The following is a 21,373-nucleotide window of genomic DNA, read 5'->3' on the forward strand; positions in this document are numbered from 1 at the left end:
ATATAATGGTAGAGCATATATCCATATCAGACTCCCCCTAGTTCTCCACTTATCAGTAAATCTAAGGAGCTGGGGATGATAATCAATTCTTAAAAAGATCATAGATATACTTTCAAATGCTTTAAGTGATGCTCATGAGTATCCATTTGATCATGTCACTACAACAAAGATCTTTACCATTCAGCATGGCTGGCTCTGTTTGATACTTAAATAAATAATAGGAAGCATTAACTTACTCAAGGCATGTGATTCGAGGAACCAGATATAATTAAGGTTCTATTTGGTACTTAGAAAAATGACTAAAAAATATCAATTTAACTAAGGTATGTGGTCTGAGAAGCCAGACATAACCAAGGTTCTATTTGATACTTAGAAAAATATTATGAAGTATTAATTTACCCAAAATAGGTGGTCCGAGAAACCAGACATAACTAAGATTCTATTTAACACTTAGAAAAATTATTAAAAGATATCAATTTACCCAAGGTATGTGGTCCGAGAAACCAAGCATGATCAAGGTTCTGTTTGATACTTAGAAAAATGTCGTGAAGTATTAATTTACCCAAAGTAGGTGGTCCGAAAACCAGACATAACTAAGGTTCTGTTTAATACTTAGAAAAATAATTAAAATATCAATTTACCTAAGGTATGCGGTTCGAGAAGCCAGGCATGACCAAAATTCTATTTGATACTTAGTAGATGTAAATGGAAGTATTAATTTACCCAAAACATGTGGTCCGAGGAGCCAAACATAACTAAGGTTTTGTTTAACACTTAAAAAAATAACTTAAAATATCAATTTACCCAAGGTAGTGGTCTGAGGAGCCAGGCATGACCAAGGTTCTGTTTGATACTTAGAAAAATGATAGAAAATATCAATTTACCCAAGGTATGTGATCTGAGGAGCCAAACATGACCAATGATCTGTTTGATACTTAGAAAAATGTCGTGAAGTATTAATTTACCCAAAGTAAGTGGTCCGAAGAACCAGACATAATTAAGGTTCTGTTTAACACTTAAAAAAATAATTAAAATATCAATTTATCCAAGGTATGTGATCTGAGAAGCTAGGCATGACCAAGGTTTTGTTTGATACTTAGCAGATGTAAATGAAAGTATTAATTTACCCAAAGCATGTAGTCTGAGGAGCCAAACATAACTAAGATTCTGTTTAACACTTAGAAAAATAACTTAAAATATCAATTTGCCCAAGGAATGTGGTCCGAGAAGCCAGGCATGACCAATGTTCTGTTTGATACTTAGAAAAATGATAGAAAATATCAATTTACCCAAGATTTGTGGTCCGAGAAGCTAGGCATGATCAAGATTTTGTTTGATACTAAGAAAAATGTCGTGAAGTATTAATTTACCTAAAGTAAGCGATCCGAGGAATTAGACATAACTAAGATTCTGTCTAACACTTAGAAAAATGATTAAAATATCAATTTACCCCAGGTATGTGGTCCGAAGAGCCAGGCATGACCAATGTTTTGTTTGATACTTAGTAGATGTAAATGGAAGTATTAATTTACTCAAAGCATGTGATCTAAGGAGCCAAACATAACTAAGGTTCTGTTTAACGCTGAGAAAAATAACTTAAAATATCAATTTACCTAATGTATGTGGTCCGAAGAGTCAGGCATGACCATTATTCTGTTTGATACTTAAAAAAATGATAGAAAATATCCATTTACCAAAGGTATGTGATCCAAGGAGTCAGACATGACCAAAGTTCTGTTTGATATTCAAATAAATAATAGAACCCGTGATGCATAATGTAATAAACCAAAATATGATAAAGAAATCTTTCATTAATAATAATACATTCTCAGGTTGTTTACATTCCAGAGGCGTCGTACAACATTTTCATCTAGATTTTCAAGATAATATGCACCTATCCCAGCCACTGATGTGATGCAATATGGCCCTTCCTAGTTAGGCTCTAACTTTCCCCATGCTAGGTTCTTGGCAATACTCATAACCTTTCTTAATACCAGATCTCCAAGTGCTAATGACCTTAGTTTTACGTTGGCATCATACCCTTGCTTGAGCTTGTGTTAATAATACACTAGTTGGACTATAACACTTTCTCTTCATTCTTCAATTAAGTCTAAGCTCTTCCCTAACAACTCATCATTGTTGCTCGGAGTGAAAGAACTCGTTCTTAGTGTTGAGAATCCAGTCTCCAGATGAATAACAGCTTCAGCTCCATAAATCATTAAAAAGGGTGTCTCCCCTGTTGACCTACAAGGTGTAGTCCGATATGTCCATAGGACGTGTGACAGCTCTTCCACCTATTTTCCCTTTGCGTCATCTAGCCTCTTCTTGAGTCCACTCACTATGACCTTATTAACAGCCTTGACCTGTCCATTTTCCCGTGGATAGGTCGGGGTGGAATACCTGTTGGTAATACCTAGGTCACAATAGTACCTTCTAAAAGCTTTACTATCAAACTGAAGTCCATTGTCCAAGATGATTATATGAGGGATCCTAAACTGAGTGACAATGTTTTTCCAAACAAATCTCTTGGCATCCACATCTCTGATATTTGCCAACGGTTCAGCTTCAATCCACTTTGTTAAGTAATCCATGCCGACCAGCAACCATCTCTTATTCCCTGCTGCATTAGGGAAATGTCCAACAATATCCAAGCCCCATTGAGCAAATGGCCAAGGGCTTGACAGAAGATTAAAGACTCCCACTGGTTGATGAATGTTTGGGGCAAATCTTTGGCATTGATCGCATTTCTTCACATACTCTTGTGTTTCCCTTTGCATATTTGGTCACCAATATCCCTGGGTGAGGGCCCTGTGAGGTAAGGATATGCCTCTAGTGTGGCTTCCACAAATCCCTTCATGTAACTCTTCAAGGAGTAGCTTCACAGCCTCAGGGTATATGCACAACAAATATGGTCCAGAAAATGAGCGCTTGCACAACTTTTGGTCCTCGGACAGCCAGAACCGAAGAGCTTTTCTTCGTGCTTTGTTAGCTTCTAACTTCTCTTCAGGCAAGACATCCTCTTTAAGAAATAACACTATAAAGTCTATCTAGTTAGGTCACACCCTAATCTGATGGATATGGACCATCTCTCTCTTCATCTCAATAGGCTTGCACAAGTCTTCAACAAGGATAACTCGAGGTAAGCCCTGTGCCGAAGAGATTGCAAGAGTGATCAGAGAATCAGCATGGGTGTTTCCATTTCTGGGGATATGCTGTAAGTTGAAAGACTCAAACCTTGACTGTAAACGCTTAACCTGATTTAAATATTCTTGCATTCTCACATCCCTAGCCTCTAACTCTCCTTTCACCTGGCCCACAACTAATCTTGAATCCGAAAATATCTCAATTGCTTTTCCTCCCAATTTCTGAACCATGGTCATCCCTACCAGTAGGGCCTCATATTCACCCTCATTGTTTGTGGCCGAGAAGCCCAATCTCAAGGATTTCTCAATAGTGATCTTCTCAAGAGATATTAGAACTAGCCTCATTCCAGATCCTCTTTGATTTGCCGCACCATCAACGTATACCTTACAGGATGAAGGTTTTTGCAAGGAGACCACACCAACCGATTTTCCATCCATGTTCTGCTTTTCAACTTTTTCTTCCAATGGAGATTCAATGAACTCGGCCACCAAATCTGCGAGAACTTGACCCTTGACAGAGGTGCTAGCCATGTACTTGATATTAAAAGCCCCTAGGATTGTACCCCACTTGGCAATCTTTCCAGTGTAATCAACATTCTGAAAAAGTGATTTAAGCGGAAGTTGTGTTATGACAACAATTGAATGGGATTGGAAATAGTGGGGGAGCTTACATGTAGCATGCACGACCGCCAAAATGACTTTTTCCAGTGGTAGGTAGCGCACCTCGACCTCACACAATGATTTGCTCACATAGTAAACTGACCTCTACACACCACCATCAACCCGCACCAGCACCAAGCTCACTGCATGGGAAGCTACCACAATGTAAGCAAATAAAACCTCATCCACCTCAGGCTTGGACATAATGGATGGCCGAGATAGGTATTCCTTCAGCTGCTAGACGGTTAGGACACACACCTCGGTCCATTCAAATCTCTTCCACTTGTTCAACAGCTGGAAGAAAGGCCTACACCTATCTACTGACCAAGAAATGAATCGTTTTAGAGCAACAGTCATCCCTGTCAACTTCTGGACCTTTTTGGGATTCCAAGGTGGCCGTAAATTGTTAATTGCTTTAATTTGGTCAGGGTTGACTTCAATTCCGTGATGAGTGACTATATACCCCAAGAATTTCCCTGAACCAACACCAAAAGAACACTTAAAAGCATTAAGGCGCAGCTTGTGTTTCCTTAATACCTCAAAGATATTGCCAAGGTCGTTAACATGCTTTGACTCTAACTTACTCTTAACCATTATATCATCTATATAAACCTCAATGTTTTTTCCTAACTGTGGCTCAAACATCCTGGTCATCATCCTCTGATAAGTAGATCCCGCATTCTTTAAACCAAAGAGCATCACCTTGTAGTAGTAATTCCCAATAGGAGTAACAAAAGCTGTCTTCTCTTGATTATCCAAAGTCAAAGGTATTTGGTGGTACCCTTGAAAGGCGTCCAAAAAGCTCATCCGAGGATGGCCTATAGTGGCATCCACCAACTGATCTATTTGAATCTATTTGAAGCATAGGGAAATGATCCTTGGGGCAAGCTTTATTCAGATCTGTAAAATCTACACATACCCGCCACTTCCCATTCTTCTTTTTCACTACCACCGTATTGGCCAACCACTCAGAGTAGAACACTTCCTTAATAGCCCTAGCCTACTTAAGCTTGTTCACTTCCTCCTTGACAGCATCAGAATGCTCTTTAGATGAGCGCCGAGGTGGCTGCTTCTTAGGTTGGACAGCTAGGTTGACATTTAGATGATGACAAATGAAGTCTGGGTCCACCCTAAGAGCTTCATAAGCATTCCATGCGAACACATCAATATTCTTTCTTAGAAACATGATCAACTCCTCCTTCTCTCGAGGAGGCAATTGAGCTTTGACATGAAAAAACTTCTCTGGATCACCATCTATAACAATTTCCCTCCAGCTTCTCGCACTTTGCCCCTTCCAACACCACATCTGTAGACAAGATCGAGATCTTTGACTGCTATGAGCCCCCCTCAGCGGAGGCCGAGGACTTAACTCCTGGCTGATGCATAATTGCAGATACCAAGCACTGCCTAACCATAGATTGACTCTCAATTAGTTCCTCACTCTGGTCTCCGGACAGATACTTAACTTTCGAATGCAAGGTGGAAGAAACGGCTCCTAAGGCATAGAGCAAGGGCCTTGCCACAATGGCAGTGTAGGGGGAATAAGCATCCACTACAATGAAATCCACTTCCACCACTTCGGACCTCGCCTGTACTGGTAATCTAATCTGACCCCGTGGAATCACAACTTTCCCATCAAAGCTTACTAATGATGAATCATAAGGTGCTAAGTCCTCAGGTTTCAACTTCAGCCCCTCATATAGATCAAGATACATGATTTCTGCACCGTTGCCCTGGTCTACCAACACCCTCTTCACATTATAACCTTTTATCCTGAGGGTGACTACTAAAACATCATCATATGGCTGTATAGTTCCAATTTTATCCTTATCCGAAAAACTCAATACCGGTCGAATCTCCACCCTAGCCCTCTTCGACTCAGAATTAGAGTCCTCGGCAGGTGGCTGAGCTACAGACATCACCTTGGAGGGATGAGAATCAGTTCTCCCAGGAGTAGTAAAGATGACATTAATTGTGCCCAAATGGGGCCTTAAAGAAGCATTCCCCTGAGCACCAGATCCTACTTGGTCTCCCTGCCCATTAGATCGATACAAAAACTGCTTTAACCTTCCATGTCTGACCAATTGCTCCAAATGGTTCCACAAAGTTCTACAGTCCTCGGTGGTATGTCCTCGTTCCTAGTGGTATTGGCAATGAAGACTTTGGTCACACCTCATGGGGTCTCCTCCCATCTTGTTTGGTCATTTGAAATATAGCTCAATCTTGATTTTCTCTAAAACTTGATGTACTGGTTCTCGGAACATCGTGTTAACTACTTGAAGAATCGTAGACCCAGATTGCCCAGCAAAATCCCTTCGAGGTCTGTTATTATTGTATCTATCTGACTTAAAATCCCTCCTGTCTTGAGGGTAACCTTAGCCTTTCCCTTCCCTTGCTGCTGATCTTCCTCAACTCGCTTGTACTCGTCAATACAGTCCATAAGCCGACGCATACTCCTTACCAGCTTCTTGGTCAAGGACTTTCTCAAATCATGCTCGGCAGGTAAGCCGACCTTGAAAGTCCTTAAAGCCACATCATCAAAGTCTCCATCGATCTCGTTGAACATCTCTCAATATCTGTCCGAATACATTTTCAGGGTCTCCCTTTCTCTCATGGACATAGATAATAGGGAATCTAAAGGCCAAGGAATCTTACTGCACGTAATAAAGCGAGATCCAAACGCTCGAGTGAGTTCCTTAAAAGAATCAATGGAACTTGCTCATAAGCCATCAAACCACCTCATGGCCATGGGCCCTAAGTTGGAGGGAAACACCTTGCACATCAAGGCTTCATTCTTGGAGTGCACAGTCATTCTCTGGTTGAAGTGGTTTACGTGTTTCACAGGGTCTGTTTGACCATTGTACATGACGAACGTGAGCTGAGTGAACCACCGAGAAAGTCTCTCTCCCTCAATTCTGTGCGTGAAAGGTGATCTGGAAATTTGGTTGAACGCTCTGCTCATCGCATCATTTCCCAAGCCTTTGGAAGATGAGCTCATGTTCCTGCGCTTATGGCGATAGTCCTCATCATACGAGAAAGACTCACTAGGAGGAGTCCTTAACCTGGGTCTATAACTACCATTCTCCTCATCGTCAGAAGAGAAATCAGAATTGGAGGGAGTTCGCCTTTATAGTTCATGGCGCAACTTCCTCTTTAGATGATCAATCTCCAGTTGCATGGCTCTGGTGTTCTCCTCATGAGAAAGGTGGCTCCCGCTTCGAGACTGGCTCCTACTAGTATGGATGGTATACACACTAATCTCCCAATCCCTTCTTTGCTCAAGATTAACAAAATGATCTCGACGTTGGGACCCTATAGATTCCTCCAGATTCGGACCTGAACCTACCATAGTTAGACGTTAAACTCACTAAAATACAAGAATTCCCCATAAACTGCGCCAATTGTAAGGTCATAGTTTGGCTCCCAAGCCGAAAGAATGGATGAACTTAGGCCCAAAAAATCCAATACAATGAATTTGTAAAGAGTGGGTTGGAAAACTAGGTTTTATTGAGTCAAACAAGAAGTAAAGTGGATCCAGATGACAAGAAAATAAAGATAGACTGGTTTAATGTAAAGAAAATCGTTATCGGCATAATCCGAGGAGATTAATTATTATATATTTCTTCTCAAGTTTGATTACAAGTTCAACTATTGATTGCTACAGTGTTTTCCTCTCAATTTCTATATCCCTTCCCTTCAGGGTTTGCCTTCTATTTTATACTATCTTTCTTCTTTCATCTCTACCCTCCACGTGTAGGGTAGATTACTAGTGTTGATCCTTGTCCCATCAGCACCTTCCTGAAATCGCTGGTAGTAGCTGTAAGACTGAAAACTACTATTTAGGTATCACCTCCACATTAATGCAACCAATTAGTTAGGTCCAGATCTCTTTAAATATTTTAGAACTTCCTTCTATCCTGTGATTCTGTGATGCTTATCCGTGTCAATAGAATCTTCTGGAACATAACCCTAGATGGTAAACCACCCATTCGAACCTCATCTTTGATCAACTGAGGAGGCATTTGTCCTCGAACCACCCTCATAGACCCTTATGCTCAAAACTAACCTCTTCACTTACTAACACGAACTCCTCTAATGATGTTCACCCTTCCTCGAACTACTTCACGTCCTTGAATTAGGCCCCCGACCCAATATATACATAGATATATATTGCTGGGTCCAACACCCCTGCACCTTTTATGAATATGATATGTTTTAAATTTAATTTTTGCACGAGTTTATTAACTATTCTTCCAAAAACATTTCTTGTATTGCTTTTATGATAAATCTGCTACTGTTATCTAAAGCATTCATTTCAGAGTTAAAGATTTTAGTTCGTCTCACCATTTTAAGAAAATAGACTTCAACAAAAACATTTTAATAACTTTGTTTCGCTAATTTGAGTTCTTCCAGCATCAAAACAAATTATTTTTCTTTTTCAAGTTTTTCAAAAAGGGTTTCTTTTTCTTTCTTTCTGAGAGAGCAAAAAAGAAGGATTTCTCAGAGTTCTTCTATATAATTTCTTCATAATTACGACTTCCTAAAAGACAATTCATATTTACGAATGGTAACAAATAGAACCAAATAACAAAATTTGTTTAGTACATTGATAGTAGAAGGGATCGTTCAAAAAAAAGGCAATTTAGTAAAATTATTCAACACATTTTATACTATGAAAAGCATAAACTTATATAGCTAAGAGACACCAGGTGATCAATAAGCAGTGCGTACTTATTCACCAAAAGTCGAAAGGTGTCCAGAAAAAAATGATCGATAACCGATTTAAGCTTCACTGATGGCTGATGACTCTTATTAAGCTCCAACTTTCTGAGCTTTATTTGGCCGACCTGTTCCAGAGTCGTTTTCTCTAGAGCGGCCATGTTTCCCACCTCTATTATTGTATCTTCCTCCCCTAACAAGTGCAAATAAATTTTCACAAAAAGTGGGAGTAGTATTAAGTAGGGAATTTGCAGGTAAAACTTTTTGATCTAGATGAACGTGAAAATTGGTTGGATTTACACTCATACTAACCTTCCTCGGTTGCCCTTGTTATCCCGGCGCCTATCTTGATTATTACGGAGAAAGCTCCAGTACTCCTTTTCATCATCACCTGAAAGCATAGTGGGTAGAACACTCTATTAGTGACTCAATTCATAACATGCATAATAACTATAGTAATAAATTTCAACAAGGGATCAAACAGGCAACAATTGCATTACATGGGCTTAGGTTTTAGACAGTAAAAACAACATAAAATGTGTCACTATTAGCAATCACGGATCCAAATAATCTCCAAATGAACCTCTACTTCAACTGTTTGCAATGCCCAAATCACCAAGACTTTAGTGTACATTGCCTCATCTCATTAAAAGTCAGAATAAAGGTTGGCATGGCAGTAAATACGCTCAAAAGGAATGTAAAAAAAGACCGATAAATGTCATACACCCGTGAATGACACCACTCAGATGCATTTAATAAATTATTTTAGCCCCCTGAATAACAAAAAAGAATGACAGCAGCCATTCTTAATTTCCCATAAACATACATAAACAGAAGTAGTTCCATAGGTTAATTTCCCATAATTAATGAAAAGCCCCAAGAAAAGAAAAGATAATATCAAACCTTCAGCAACAAACTCAATTAGGAACTGTCTTACTGTACACAAAAAATAGTTTCATACCAGTCCACATGTGCTGCTATGTTTTCTCATGATTTACATCTCAACATCAATAGCAAACGCCAAGGTGAATAGCATCTCACTCTGTTGCATATTCATAAATTTTACCATTTCCCAAACTAGCTATGCTAGCCACTAACATAGTAGTTGAACATTCTAAAGACTAAAACTAGGAAAAGAAAATTAATCATCATGCAAGCACTACTGAACTTCTAAAAAACATTTTATATGCATGTGTGTGAAGATAAAAATTGCTGCCTACCAATTACTGGTTCTAGGGTGGCAATGAAATTCTTCACAGGGAGACCCCCTTGTTCAGCAAGGACAGCGGCAGCACGAGCTTTCTGAGCTGATTCAGGTTGCTCAAACCGAATGTATCCCGACTCTTCTCCAATCTTGAAATCAATGAACTTCACAGGAAAAAACAAAAGCACATACAGAGATATGTCAGAATCAAGTAAAAGAAAGCATAGTCCCAACCATTTGGGGACACTAATGGAGATCCTTTTCACCATCATGATCAAATAACCCAAGAAAAAGATGAGCAAATTTGCCAATAAGAGCACAGTCAACTTGGATTGGCATAATTATTTATGTTTTAAAATCACAATAGGATGAAAACATGAGTAAAGAGAGCTTTGAAGGATATGACATGAAAAATCATGACACTAAAACAAAAGGTGTAACATATTTCACGTGTAAAATCTCAAGCAAGGAAGTAGGAAGGGGAATCCACAAGATACCTTGACTTTGCCAAACTTTTGAAAGATGACCTTCAGATCCTCACGCAAAACAACGTTCATGTCATCCTTGTAGACAGAAGCAGCAGATTTCTCTTCTTTATCACCACCTGCTTCAGGAGAATCCTCTACGTCTTCAGTTTCTTTTTCTTCACTTCCCAAACCATTGTTCTCATCAACATTTTCTTTGTCATCCTTCTCAATATTCTCTCCAGGGGTTTTTTCATCTGTGCTAACATCATCTGCAACCATCTTTTCAGTTTCTGTATTCACATTTTCTGAGGAATCTAATCCTCCATCTGTTTTGCTAATAATTTTACCATCATTGGCTGTGTCATTAGTATCAATTTTTTCTGTGGAGCCACGATTTGACTTGCTCTTCAATGTAAATGCAACAATTAAGCCTTTTGGGTAGCTGCAATCATTATATATGGAGTTAACCACGTTAACAAATACATAGGCTGGGAAGATGGTAGAAAATAGGATATCAACTACTTACTTTGCTTCTGCATTTGAATTATTCTTACGATTTGAAACCCCAAGGGAACGAGACTTCTCATATTCCTCCGCCTCTCTAGCTCTCTCGACATCAAAATCCCTCCTGAAACAGGAAATTTCTGTTAGAGCACATATGCCAGGACAAAGGTACCACACAACCACAAGCACGAACAAAAACTCTTCTTCCCATAAGCAAAATGTCAAATAAACATTAAAGAATTTGACTTGAATGATAAATTCTTCAATCAGGAAATATCACATTACACAACATGAGCTGTTTTTTTTTTTCCAACTAGTTAATAATAATAGTCTTCTTAGGAGGTGAATGAACTACAAAATTAAATTGCATGAAAAATTCCACAGTTTTAGCTGTTCTCTTTTTTGGGTGAAGAGAATCAAGAACATCAACATCATTAGTGATGATAGCTTTCAGCATTGCCTCTGACAGATGAACAACATCAGACCACTAAAGTTACTTGTGAATGTTTTAGATGTTTCATCAAGTACACTCAAATGACATGAATTTCAATTTTAAAAACAATTCCCAAAGAAAGATTCTTAAAACCCCCAGCTAGAGGAACAGCTTACTTGGGTTTTAGTTCTAGTGTCACACCCGCATAAACCAAACTTTGCTTCAAAACCTTTTCAGCATCCTCCTCTGTAGAAAATTCGATCAAAGCAGTGCCACAAAAGAACTTCTTATCTCCAACATGACGAGGCAACCTCACACTATTAACCTGAAACAAGTTAAACCAAACTCTTATAAACAGGAGTGTAACTAAAGCAGCATATCTTTTCTCAGTAAATTGAGACACAAGATCTAAAAGTCTAAAAAAGCAATTGAGTTCATCATAGCATAAAAATTCAAAGAACTAATATTTCAAACCAACTTCATAATAAACAAAATCCGCCATCCTAAAAAATATAGAGAACTCAATTTTTTCTAATCAAGAAATGTATCCCTGGTCCAAACCTTATATGTGTGTAACACTTTTGAGCTCTATTTTTTTCTTTTTAAACTTAACCCACAGTAACTGCAATCTTATAACTACTAAAAGAACAACAGAGGGAAGCATGCCTCAAGAGTATTGATGCCAAGATAACTTGTTACAATCTTAGTTTCTTACTGAAAAACAAATGATATTGGGACAGCCAATACCTTGGCAAATTCATTAAAAAATGTCTCCAAAACTTCACGAGTCACGTTGTACTCAAAAGGTGATGCAGCTATTGTTTTTATGTCTAACTGCTCTATTACGTCTTCTGGCTTTAGAAGTTCTGTAGTCCTACCCACCTTTTTCCCTGAAACACAAAAACCAAGATTTTTTTAAGAAAAAAAAAAATATATATATATATATATATATATATAAGAAGTGTTAATCCTCAGAACAATCAATATAGACATAAGCTAAACAATCAATATAGATACAAGCTAAATTCATATACACTAAACAAATAGTACCAATAAAGTTCAGCCCTGTAATTGATTGACAAGATATAGAGGGAAAAAAAAAACAAACAACAATTATTAAATATTGATAATGAATTTCAGGGGAAAACTGAGAAATTCAACTAACTGAAATAGCTGAATCAAGAAAAATCTTGCGGGATGGTTTAATATTCACAGGTCCCAAATGATAAAAACACATGATTAGATGCCTTTTCCCAACATTATCTCGTTTTTTTTTTTTTTTTTTTCAGGACATATCTAATAAGGAAAGGTTAAAAAAAAATTCACTTTAGTAGATGGTGACATTGCTCATCATAGTCAAGTTTATGCAGACAAATTCACCAAAAATAGAAAAAGAATTAAATTTTTATGTTCTCCCAGCTCACAAAATACATAGAAGCTAAATCCATCTAAGGCACAAAACTCTGTCCAGTGTTTATCAATTTTCTCTTATTCCAATACAAGGACAGTATTACAACAAATATTTACACGTATATTCTATTTCCTTTCATTAGCTGCATAATCTTGGAAACCAATATGGAATACAGGAACAATAATAGCCTTGAAAATAAAAAATAAAAAACTCACCATCTTCAGAAAGTTTTAGACAAGTAGAAGTTTTAAGAGTTTCGGCAACCGCCTTAACAGTATCTTCAGGGACCTCATCAGGCTTCATGTTCCCCAAATTGAGATGACCTCTCATCCGAGAAAACGAACATATCAATGCCAAATCCACCACTATACTCTCAGTCAAGTTCAACAAAAAAAAAAGAAAAAAGGATGCATTGAAACAATACACAAATAATATCACTACCCAAAATCCCAAATCCCAAAACAAAGAGCTCAAAATACTCTGAAGGGTCAAAAAAAAATCTTTATTCACAACAGTACTTCATTCACACTTAATGGCAAATTAGGAGGATAGAAGCATAATTTTACACCTAACCTTGCTATTTTCTCGGAAAATCTTGCCCAGAAAAATTTTCCACCAAAGCAAACAGTGCTTTAGTATGTACCAACACAAACCCACGTACACACATATCATATATTTGCATACAGAGAGAGTATAAAGCGAAAAAAAAAACCAATGAACTGAAGAGCAAGGATACATCCATCTTCGCTCTCACTGATGGTTTTCTTGAGAAAATTGTCCCTTGGAAGATTGCTATCACTGAAGTAAAACTCAACCTGTAAACAAGAGCACCCAAGAAAAAAAAAAAAAAAAAAAAAAAAAAACCCATAAGCATTCAAATATACATAACACGAATTTCGAAGCCTATGAAAGCGAAACCAAAAAAGTAGCAAGAATCAGTGGTGTTTGTTTGACCTGTCGGAGAACTTTCTTCGCAGTTTCTTCGTCCAACGAATGTGTTGCCATCGTTGTACAGAGAGAGCTTGAAAAAAGAAAGCGATAGCGAGAGAGAGAGACACACACACAGAGACAGAGCGTGCTGTGTTATTTTGTGTGTTAGGGTTTTGTAGGACATAATATATTTGGGGGCTTTATGTATATATAGTACACTGTGTTTGAACTGATAAGTAGACCGGGCTTGTGAGTTAAGTTTCTCTCTACAGTTCCAATTCCTTTGGTTTTGTTCCTTTCCTTGCCACGTCAGCATGGGAACCAAACTGGGACCCACTTTTTAATTGTTCATTTTTTTTCCTAGTTTTAAAATTACCATATTATATATTTTTAATTGTTCTAATCCTTTCATCAAAAAAATTGTTCTAATCCTAAGTTTTATTCACCATACTATTAATTCATAAATTTTTTTAAGTATTTTATGTGCTCGAAGTGTAATAGTTAGGTCAAAATCAAAGATGACTTCTATATATTTGTATAAAGAGTAGACGATTCCTTTTTTTTAGTCCAATTATATAGACAATAAGAATAGATCTAGCGTTTTTCTTTTTAGGATGCATATATAACAATGTCAATGATATGATTAGTGTAAAAGAGACTTTCAATTTTTTAAATTGAAATTGGAATATGTTCTTGTTTATGATTTGGGTAGATTACATTTTAAATTCCATCAATTAAAGTGGATTCAAATTTACCCTTATGTTTTTAGAAATTTCAAATTAATCCATATACTCTAAAAGTTCAATTCAATTCAAACCATTAACTCGTTATATGTAAAGTTGAGTTGTGATTTGAAGTGAAATAATATGTATGTATAGTAGGCACGTGTTAAAATAGCTACACGTTAGAAATATCACTATAAATGGGTTTATGGTTTAAATTTAAATGTTTGTTTTTAAAAAATATATATATAGCTTAAAATGTAAAAGTTTTAAATTCAAATATTTTAATTGGTATAGGTAGAGAACTAAAAGAGTATATACTAAATATATCTTTATTGTTAATGATATTACAATGTTTTGACAGTCTAAGGAGTTTATTTTCAAAAAGACATGGTTGTCTTAGATTTTAGGATTCAAATCAATAATTTTGATTATAAAAAAAGTCAATAAATTTGAAGAATAATTACTTCTAGTTATGCAATTTTAACATGTAATATATCAGGTTTTAAGTATTTTGCTCTAATAAGAACACTTGTATTATAAATTAAACATAACAACATGCACATAAATGATTTCAAATCCACGTGTTAATTATAGACTATTTGAAGCTGTGAGGCCCAACAATATATGGGCCAAGCCCATTTGTTCATGGGAAGTTTTAAGGCCCAAGCCAAAGAAGATGGTAGTCCAAGCTCATTAGTGTAAAGCACACATGGGCCCAGAGAGGCAGCCGAGGACGGTGCAGCCCTCGGCTTGGTCCAAAGCTCCACCAAGAAAAGGGGCAAAAGTGGCATAGGGACAATCTTAAAAGAAAATCTGAAATATCTAGGAAAGGCTGCCCTTACTGCCTTTCCCAGACTGAACTTTGCACCTAACAGAGCCGTGTTCTTTAGCTTTATCAGCTACTCCCAACGACTTAGGTATGGGACAGATGGGACAAGTATCAGTCTTGGAAAGGTCGACCCTACACGTGGACGAAGGAAATTGAACGCATGCTAGTATAAAAGAAAAAATATGTAACCTAAAGAAGGGCTCTAGTCCCACTGGGAGAGAGGGGGGTTCCAGAGGTGAATACACCTGAACCATGTATGAACAACTTAACAAAACCACCGCCGGGTAAACATGACTTAGCCTTTCGATCCCACTCTCTACAAATGATATTGTATGGGCCCATTCGTGTGCGAACCCAACTCTACTGCGGTCTGTCGCAAAACGTGTCCCTACAATTGGCGCCTACCGTGGGAAGGCTTGCGCGTTAGCTCGAGCGGTGGTGAAGTTGAGCTTCTGTCGAACAAGGGTCTATGAAGGTGCCTTTATGACCAGCGACATATTGTTGCTATTCCAAAATAAGTTCCCATTAGGGGCTACGTCTCACAGAGTCGATGGTATGGGCAAGTCTAGGGGCTTCAAACATCAGACTAGCTTCTCCCACCTTGTTCGAAGAGCTAAACCTTCGGAAGGGAAATGAATAAAAAGAGAATAGAAGTTTTGAACAGAACCAAGGCCTTGTATGGTCCTCGGACCCAAGCCTCTGGGGAAACCAACCACTTAAAAGAGAATACAAGTTTTGGACAGAACCAAGGCCTTGTATGGTCCTCGGACCCAAGCCTCTGGGGAAACCAACTACTTAAAAAGAGAATACAAGTTTTGGACAGAACCAAGGCCTTGTATGGTCCTCAGACCCAAGCCTCTGGGGAAACCAACTACTTAAAAAGAGAATACAAGTTTTGGACAGAACCAATGCCTTGTATGGTCCTCGGACCCAAGCCTCTGGCGAAACCAACTACTTAAAAAGAGAATACAAGTTTTGGACAGAACCAAGGCCTTGTATGGTCCTCGGACCCAAGCCTCTGGGGAAACCAACTACTTAAAAAGAGAATACAAGTTTTGGACAGAACCAAGGCCTTGTATGGTCCTCGGACCCAAGCCCAAGGCCCTCGGACCCAAGCCTCTGGGGAAACCAACTACTTAAAAAAAGAATACAAGTTTTGGACAGAACCAAGGCCTTGTATGGTCCTCGGACCCAAGCCTATGGGGAAACCAACTACTTAAAAAGAGAATACAAGTTTTGGACAGAACCAAGGTCTTGTATGGTCCTCGGACCCAAGCCTCTGGAGAAACCAACTACTTAAAAAGAGAATACAAGTTTTGGACAGAACCAAGGCCTTGTATGGTCCTCGGACCCAAGCCTCTGGGGAAACCAACTACTTAAAAAGAGAATACAAGTTTTGGACAGAACTAAGGCCTTGTATGGTCCTCGGACCCAAGCCTCTGGGGAAACCAACTACTTAAAAAGATAATACAAGTTTTGGACAGAACCAAGGCCTTGTATGGTCCTCGGACCCAAGCCTCTGGGGAAACCAACTACTTAAAGGAAAAAACTGCGTTACATGGATTCTCCAGTTTGCCCTCAGATCCTCAACACTAAAGGGACCAGTATGGAATGGAGTAACGTGTTTCCCAAAAGCATAAACGAAGTCATGCAATGCTTGGTCACTCCCTCGGATGAATTATTTAGAATTCGTCGTTCTCAGACAGTACTCTCGCACTTATTACAGAACGTTCAACCGTTATCTCGGTTAGTTTCCTAAGTTTAGCTTATTATTAGTTATTATTATTATGCCTGATAGTGTCGGTAGATTAGAATTAGTTGGATTGTGTTTTAAGAGTTCTTGCTCTAAATACCGCCGAGGAGGAACACACACATGGAGCACACCCACTCACAAAGTAGTGTTGTCAAAGGAACAGCATTCAAAACAAGTAAAGAAATCTCCATTTTTTACTAAAACAAAGAAATAGTACAACGTACAATGAAAAGCTAGAATCAGTTTGTGTCAAAGCTCACTACATAACCAAAAGAAAGGAAGGTACAAGAGAATAAAGTAAAGCCGAGGAAGTAGATCAGAGGAGAGGTTGGCTACAGCTCCAAGACCTTGTTCTTCCTCAATGCTTTTACTTGCCCACAACTCAAACAGCAAAAGAGACCCAACTTGAGCCTGACACCGCTGAAGAAAAGGTGCAGGGAGTTGGAAGTTGAGGGGCTTTCTCTAAATATTCGCCCGCCACAAGGCAGAGGCGCTGATGGCGGAGAATCTTTCTTCTGACACACCAAAGTTCTGGCGTGAACAGAACCTGTTTCGGATTTTGACTAAAAGAGGGAGAGACATCCTTTCCCCTCGATTGAAATGAAGTACTCTCTTGAACTTATGCTTCCTGTGCCCATATCTCACCATTTTTAGTCTCATAAGGGCGCGGCGCTTTCGTGGCGGACCGAGTTCCTTCTTCCCAACCCTCGCCCCAAACATGTTGTGCTAAGGGAGAACAGCACTGAGTATAGGAGCTGTGATTTGGGAGAAAACTAAAGAATTGGTGCGAGGGTGAAGTAACTTTCTCTCCTATTTATTTAAAGAGATAAGGTGGTGGCATTTAATGCACGCAGCGCCCCAAGGAACGCTATAGACAAGATGGCTTAGGCTTAATCTCCCACGCCACCTGTAACCAGGGGATTAAAGGAGTCTCTAGAAGGTGCACCTCGAGCATTGGGACGCCAGAAAGTACCACGTAACCATAAACTACATAAATACCCTTAAAGTTATGGGCCAAGTGAATTCGCGGCCCAGGCCTGTTCTGCATGGGGGCCCAAGGGCAATGGCCCACACCGAGGAATAACCGTTGCCGAGGACAACTTGCTGCTCGGCACCTCGTGAAATACCTGAGGAAAGGGAGAAACTGAACTCAAAGAGTCTTGGACAGAACCTAGGCCTTGTATTGTCCTCGGACTCAAGCCTATGGGGAAACCAAATACTGAGAAAACCTAAGTTTTGGACAGAACCTAGGGCTTGCGTCGTCCTCGGACTCAAGCCTATGGGGAAACCAAGTAATGAGAAAAAATCTAAGTTTAAGACAGAACCCAGGCGTTACGAAGTCCTCGGACTCAAGCCTTTTGGGAAATCAACTGCTCGAATGGAGAAGTTTCTCGGCTCAAATACTGGAAAAGGTTAAGGCCAGTATGCTAAGGAGATGACGAAACGGCCTGATGATCGTTAGCCTTAGGAAACTGCTCATTGGGAAGGTGACATGTCCTCGGATAACTACTTCTTACACCTTATCGAGCACTTAGCCCCCATCTCGGCTAATTTTAAGGTAAGCCTCGTTTCTCACTGGTCGGATTGTTGTGTCGAATAATAATTTTATTAAAGTCATGGTGGCGTCTTTTTATTAACAAATATTTTAGCCTTAGTTGTCATTAATTCAAATGCTATATTATTGTGCCGAGCAGCGTGTGTAAACTTATAAAACATAAAAACATAACATACGAAATAAGGTAACAACAACTTTTATTATTGTGAAAAGTTATTACAACGTACAAAGAAGGGCTTAAACAAGCCTATACAAAAAATGAACTGCCTAAGCAACACTAGCATCCGCAATACAGATAAGTAAATAGTCAGCTGTCTTTTAAACTCGCCTTCAAAGCTTCTCCAATCTCTGCCTCAGTACTGCTCGTGTCAGGGGAAGAACCTTTTTAGAAAAAGATAAAGGAGAAGGAAGAAGAATTGGAACACATGGAAGCACTTCAGCAAGCTCTTGTCACCGAAGAGCACAAAGGAAGAAGAAGATGGAGGACATGAGCAGAAGATGGAGGACATGAGCAAGAGAAGGAGGAGAAAAAGAGGGAAGAAATGAAAAGAAGGGGAAATGAGCAAAAGAGAGAGAAGGAAAAGCCCCAGGATGGAGCTGGTGGTGGAAAGAAGAAGAAAGAAAAGTAAATGGTGGCACCAGTGAACAAAGAGAGGAAGAAGCAGGGGCATTTAGTCCCTGCCCCAGTCCTGACTCCTAGCACACCGGTACCACATTAGATATGCTCATGAGAGAGCGGGTGGTGATGATGCTGTGTGTCCTCGGCTCAGTCACGTCGAAGGTGCGACGTGACGAGTTCCTGCTTCGGATTTTGGCTGAAAGATAGGCGAGACAAATCTTGAGTCTCCGCCATCCTTGCCTCGATCGAGCCATCTCAAGCTTAGCCAGAACAAGGTATTTTTGGGAGGGAGAAGGTTTCTTCATCACCTATGATTGTGGCGAACGTATTATGAGTCAAGGTATAATCAGAGGGTAAATGTAAATTCTGGGAGGAATCTAAGGACTTCAGTTTTCTAGGGGATTAAGGGATTCACATATGGAAGAAACAACTCATGTCCACCCTCTTTATATAAGGGACGAAAAGGATGGCATTAAATGTGTTCAGATCTTCAAGGAAATCTGCCAGCGAGAATGCGCCTGTTCCGCTCCCCCACGTCATCAGTAGCCATTGAATTTAAGAGATCCCGTGAAGGGAAAACATTAAAGACCTACTTTGGGTAGCCAAACGGACAGAACGTATCAAGGCTAAATCAAGAAGGATATCTCGTAGGTCGGAGCGTTTCCTGGGTATTTGGAGAATTGCCAACGCCAGGGAAGGGTAGAATTAAATGAGCAGTAATGAAGGCTCGGAGTTACCAAAACCCCCCTTTCCAACCAAGAGGTCGGACAGCAGGGTTTTGAGGGGCTATTGTGGGGCCCAACAATATATGGGCCAGGCCCATTTGTTCATGGGAAGCTTTAAGGCCCAAGCCGAAGAAGATGGTAGTCCAAGCTCATTAGTGTAAAGCACACATGGGCCCAGAGAGGCAGCCGAGGACGGTGCAGCCCTCGGCTTGGTTCAAAGCTCCACCAAGAAAAGGGGCAAAAGTGGCATAGGGACAATCTTAAAAGAAAATCTGAAATATCTAGGAAAGGCTGCCCTTACTGCCTTTCCCAGATTGAACTTTGCACCTAACAGAGCCGTGTTCTTTAGCTTTATCAGCTACTCCCAACAACTTAGGTCTGGGACAGATGGGACAAGTATCAGTCTTGGAAAGGTCGACCCTACACGTGGACGAAGGAAATTGAACGCATGCTAGTATAAAAGAAAAAATATGTAACCTAAAGAAGGGCTCCAGTCCCACTGGGAGAGAGGGGGGTTCCAGAGGTGAATACACCTGAACCATGTATGAACAGCTTAACAAAACCACCGCCGGGTAAACATGACTTAGCCTTTCGATCCCACTCTCTACAAATGATATTGTATGGGCCCATTCGTGTGCGAACCCAACTCTACTGCGGTCTGTCGCAAAACGTGTCCCTACAGAAGCCATTCATGAGTCATTCAAGTCATTTAAAATAAAAAGTAAAAAATTCAAAAGAAAATTATTTTCTTAGAGGTTTCCATCCAATTGAATCATATATTTCTCAAAATCATGAGAAAATTAGTATAATTAAAAAAAAAAAATTATGGTCATTTAGGTAAAAACATCTATCACTTTTTGAGGGCGAATGCAAAAACACATGCAGTCTTAACATGGTTTGATTTTTCATATTTAAAATTTTATTCAATGTTCATAAAGAATTTAAGATAAAAAATAACATAATAAGTAATATGTAAATAACCAAAACTTATATTATGTATATTCCTTTATAATAAAAACAAGGACAACCAGTGCACGAGTACCAACCAGCAAGCTCCATCTCAGTAGTGCAGCAGTGACTAGCGAGAACCGCAGAGAACTGAAACCCGTTGAGATCAAAATCAAATCAATAGATAGATGCTTTTAGAAGGAAATATTTCTAAGATAGTAAAGCGTGTGCACAATCACATGGGACTCTGCACGGTCGGTCATGTACTCATGTACCTGAATTGAATGAAATTTTTTCCTTTTTTTCCCAAGCCAATTGAGAGATTTTTTATACACATGCCCAGAAATTTATGACACAATCAAACTGCATCTTTTTAAGTACTTATTACTGCTTAGGCAGAGTTCTGAATTTTCATTTACTTTAGAAAATTGAAACGCTCTTTATATGGTTGTATATAGACTTATAACCAGGGTTGTCACTGTCTTAAGCCATTGTCATCAGTCATTACAGCCCATATAAACTAGGCCCATATGGCCGAATGGATCCTTAAAGACAAGAAATGTACCCAGCATTATATATAGACTTCTTATTAATCTCTTATCGCTGCCTAATTCAAACAAGCGGTTTATTGATAAAGTGTAAAGAATGCAGCACATTGTACAAAGAAACAAGGATTTTAAAGAGATTTTGCTTCTGGAACTACAGGCATCTATGGCCCTGTTTGAATTTCAACCAGCATTCAATGAGT

General features: G+C 39.1%; 1 protein-coding gene across 1 annotated transcript; it reads right to left on the minus strand.

Annotated features, from left to right (window-relative positions):
- Positions 1-8,360: 8,360 nt before the first annotated feature.
- LOC126708976 (la protein 1) lies at positions 8,361-13,668 on the minus strand. Its single transcript, XM_050409031.1, has 10 exons — positions 13,496-13,668; positions 13,278-13,356; positions 12,757-12,906; positions 11,878-12,020; positions 11,307-11,455; positions 10,720-10,821; positions 10,224-10,635; positions 9,743-9,890; positions 8,835-8,913; positions 8,361-8,715 (listed from the first exon to the last, which is right to left on the minus strand). Exons 1-10 carry the CDS (start codon positions 13,544-13,546, stop codon positions 8,616-8,618), a joined length of 1,413 nt encoding a protein of 470 aa, XP_050264988.1. The 5' UTR covers positions 13,547-13,668; the 3' UTR covers positions 8,361-8,615.
- Between the last annotated feature and the right edge of the window lie 7,705 nt (positions 13,669-21,373).

The sequence above is a fragment of the Quercus robur genome, chromosome 12 (assembly GCF_932294415.1).
Source record: "Quercus robur chromosome 12, dhQueRobu3.1, whole genome shotgun sequence".
Taxonomy (NCBI): domain Eukaryota; kingdom Viridiplantae; phylum Streptophyta; class Magnoliopsida; order Fagales; family Fagaceae; genus Quercus; species Quercus robur.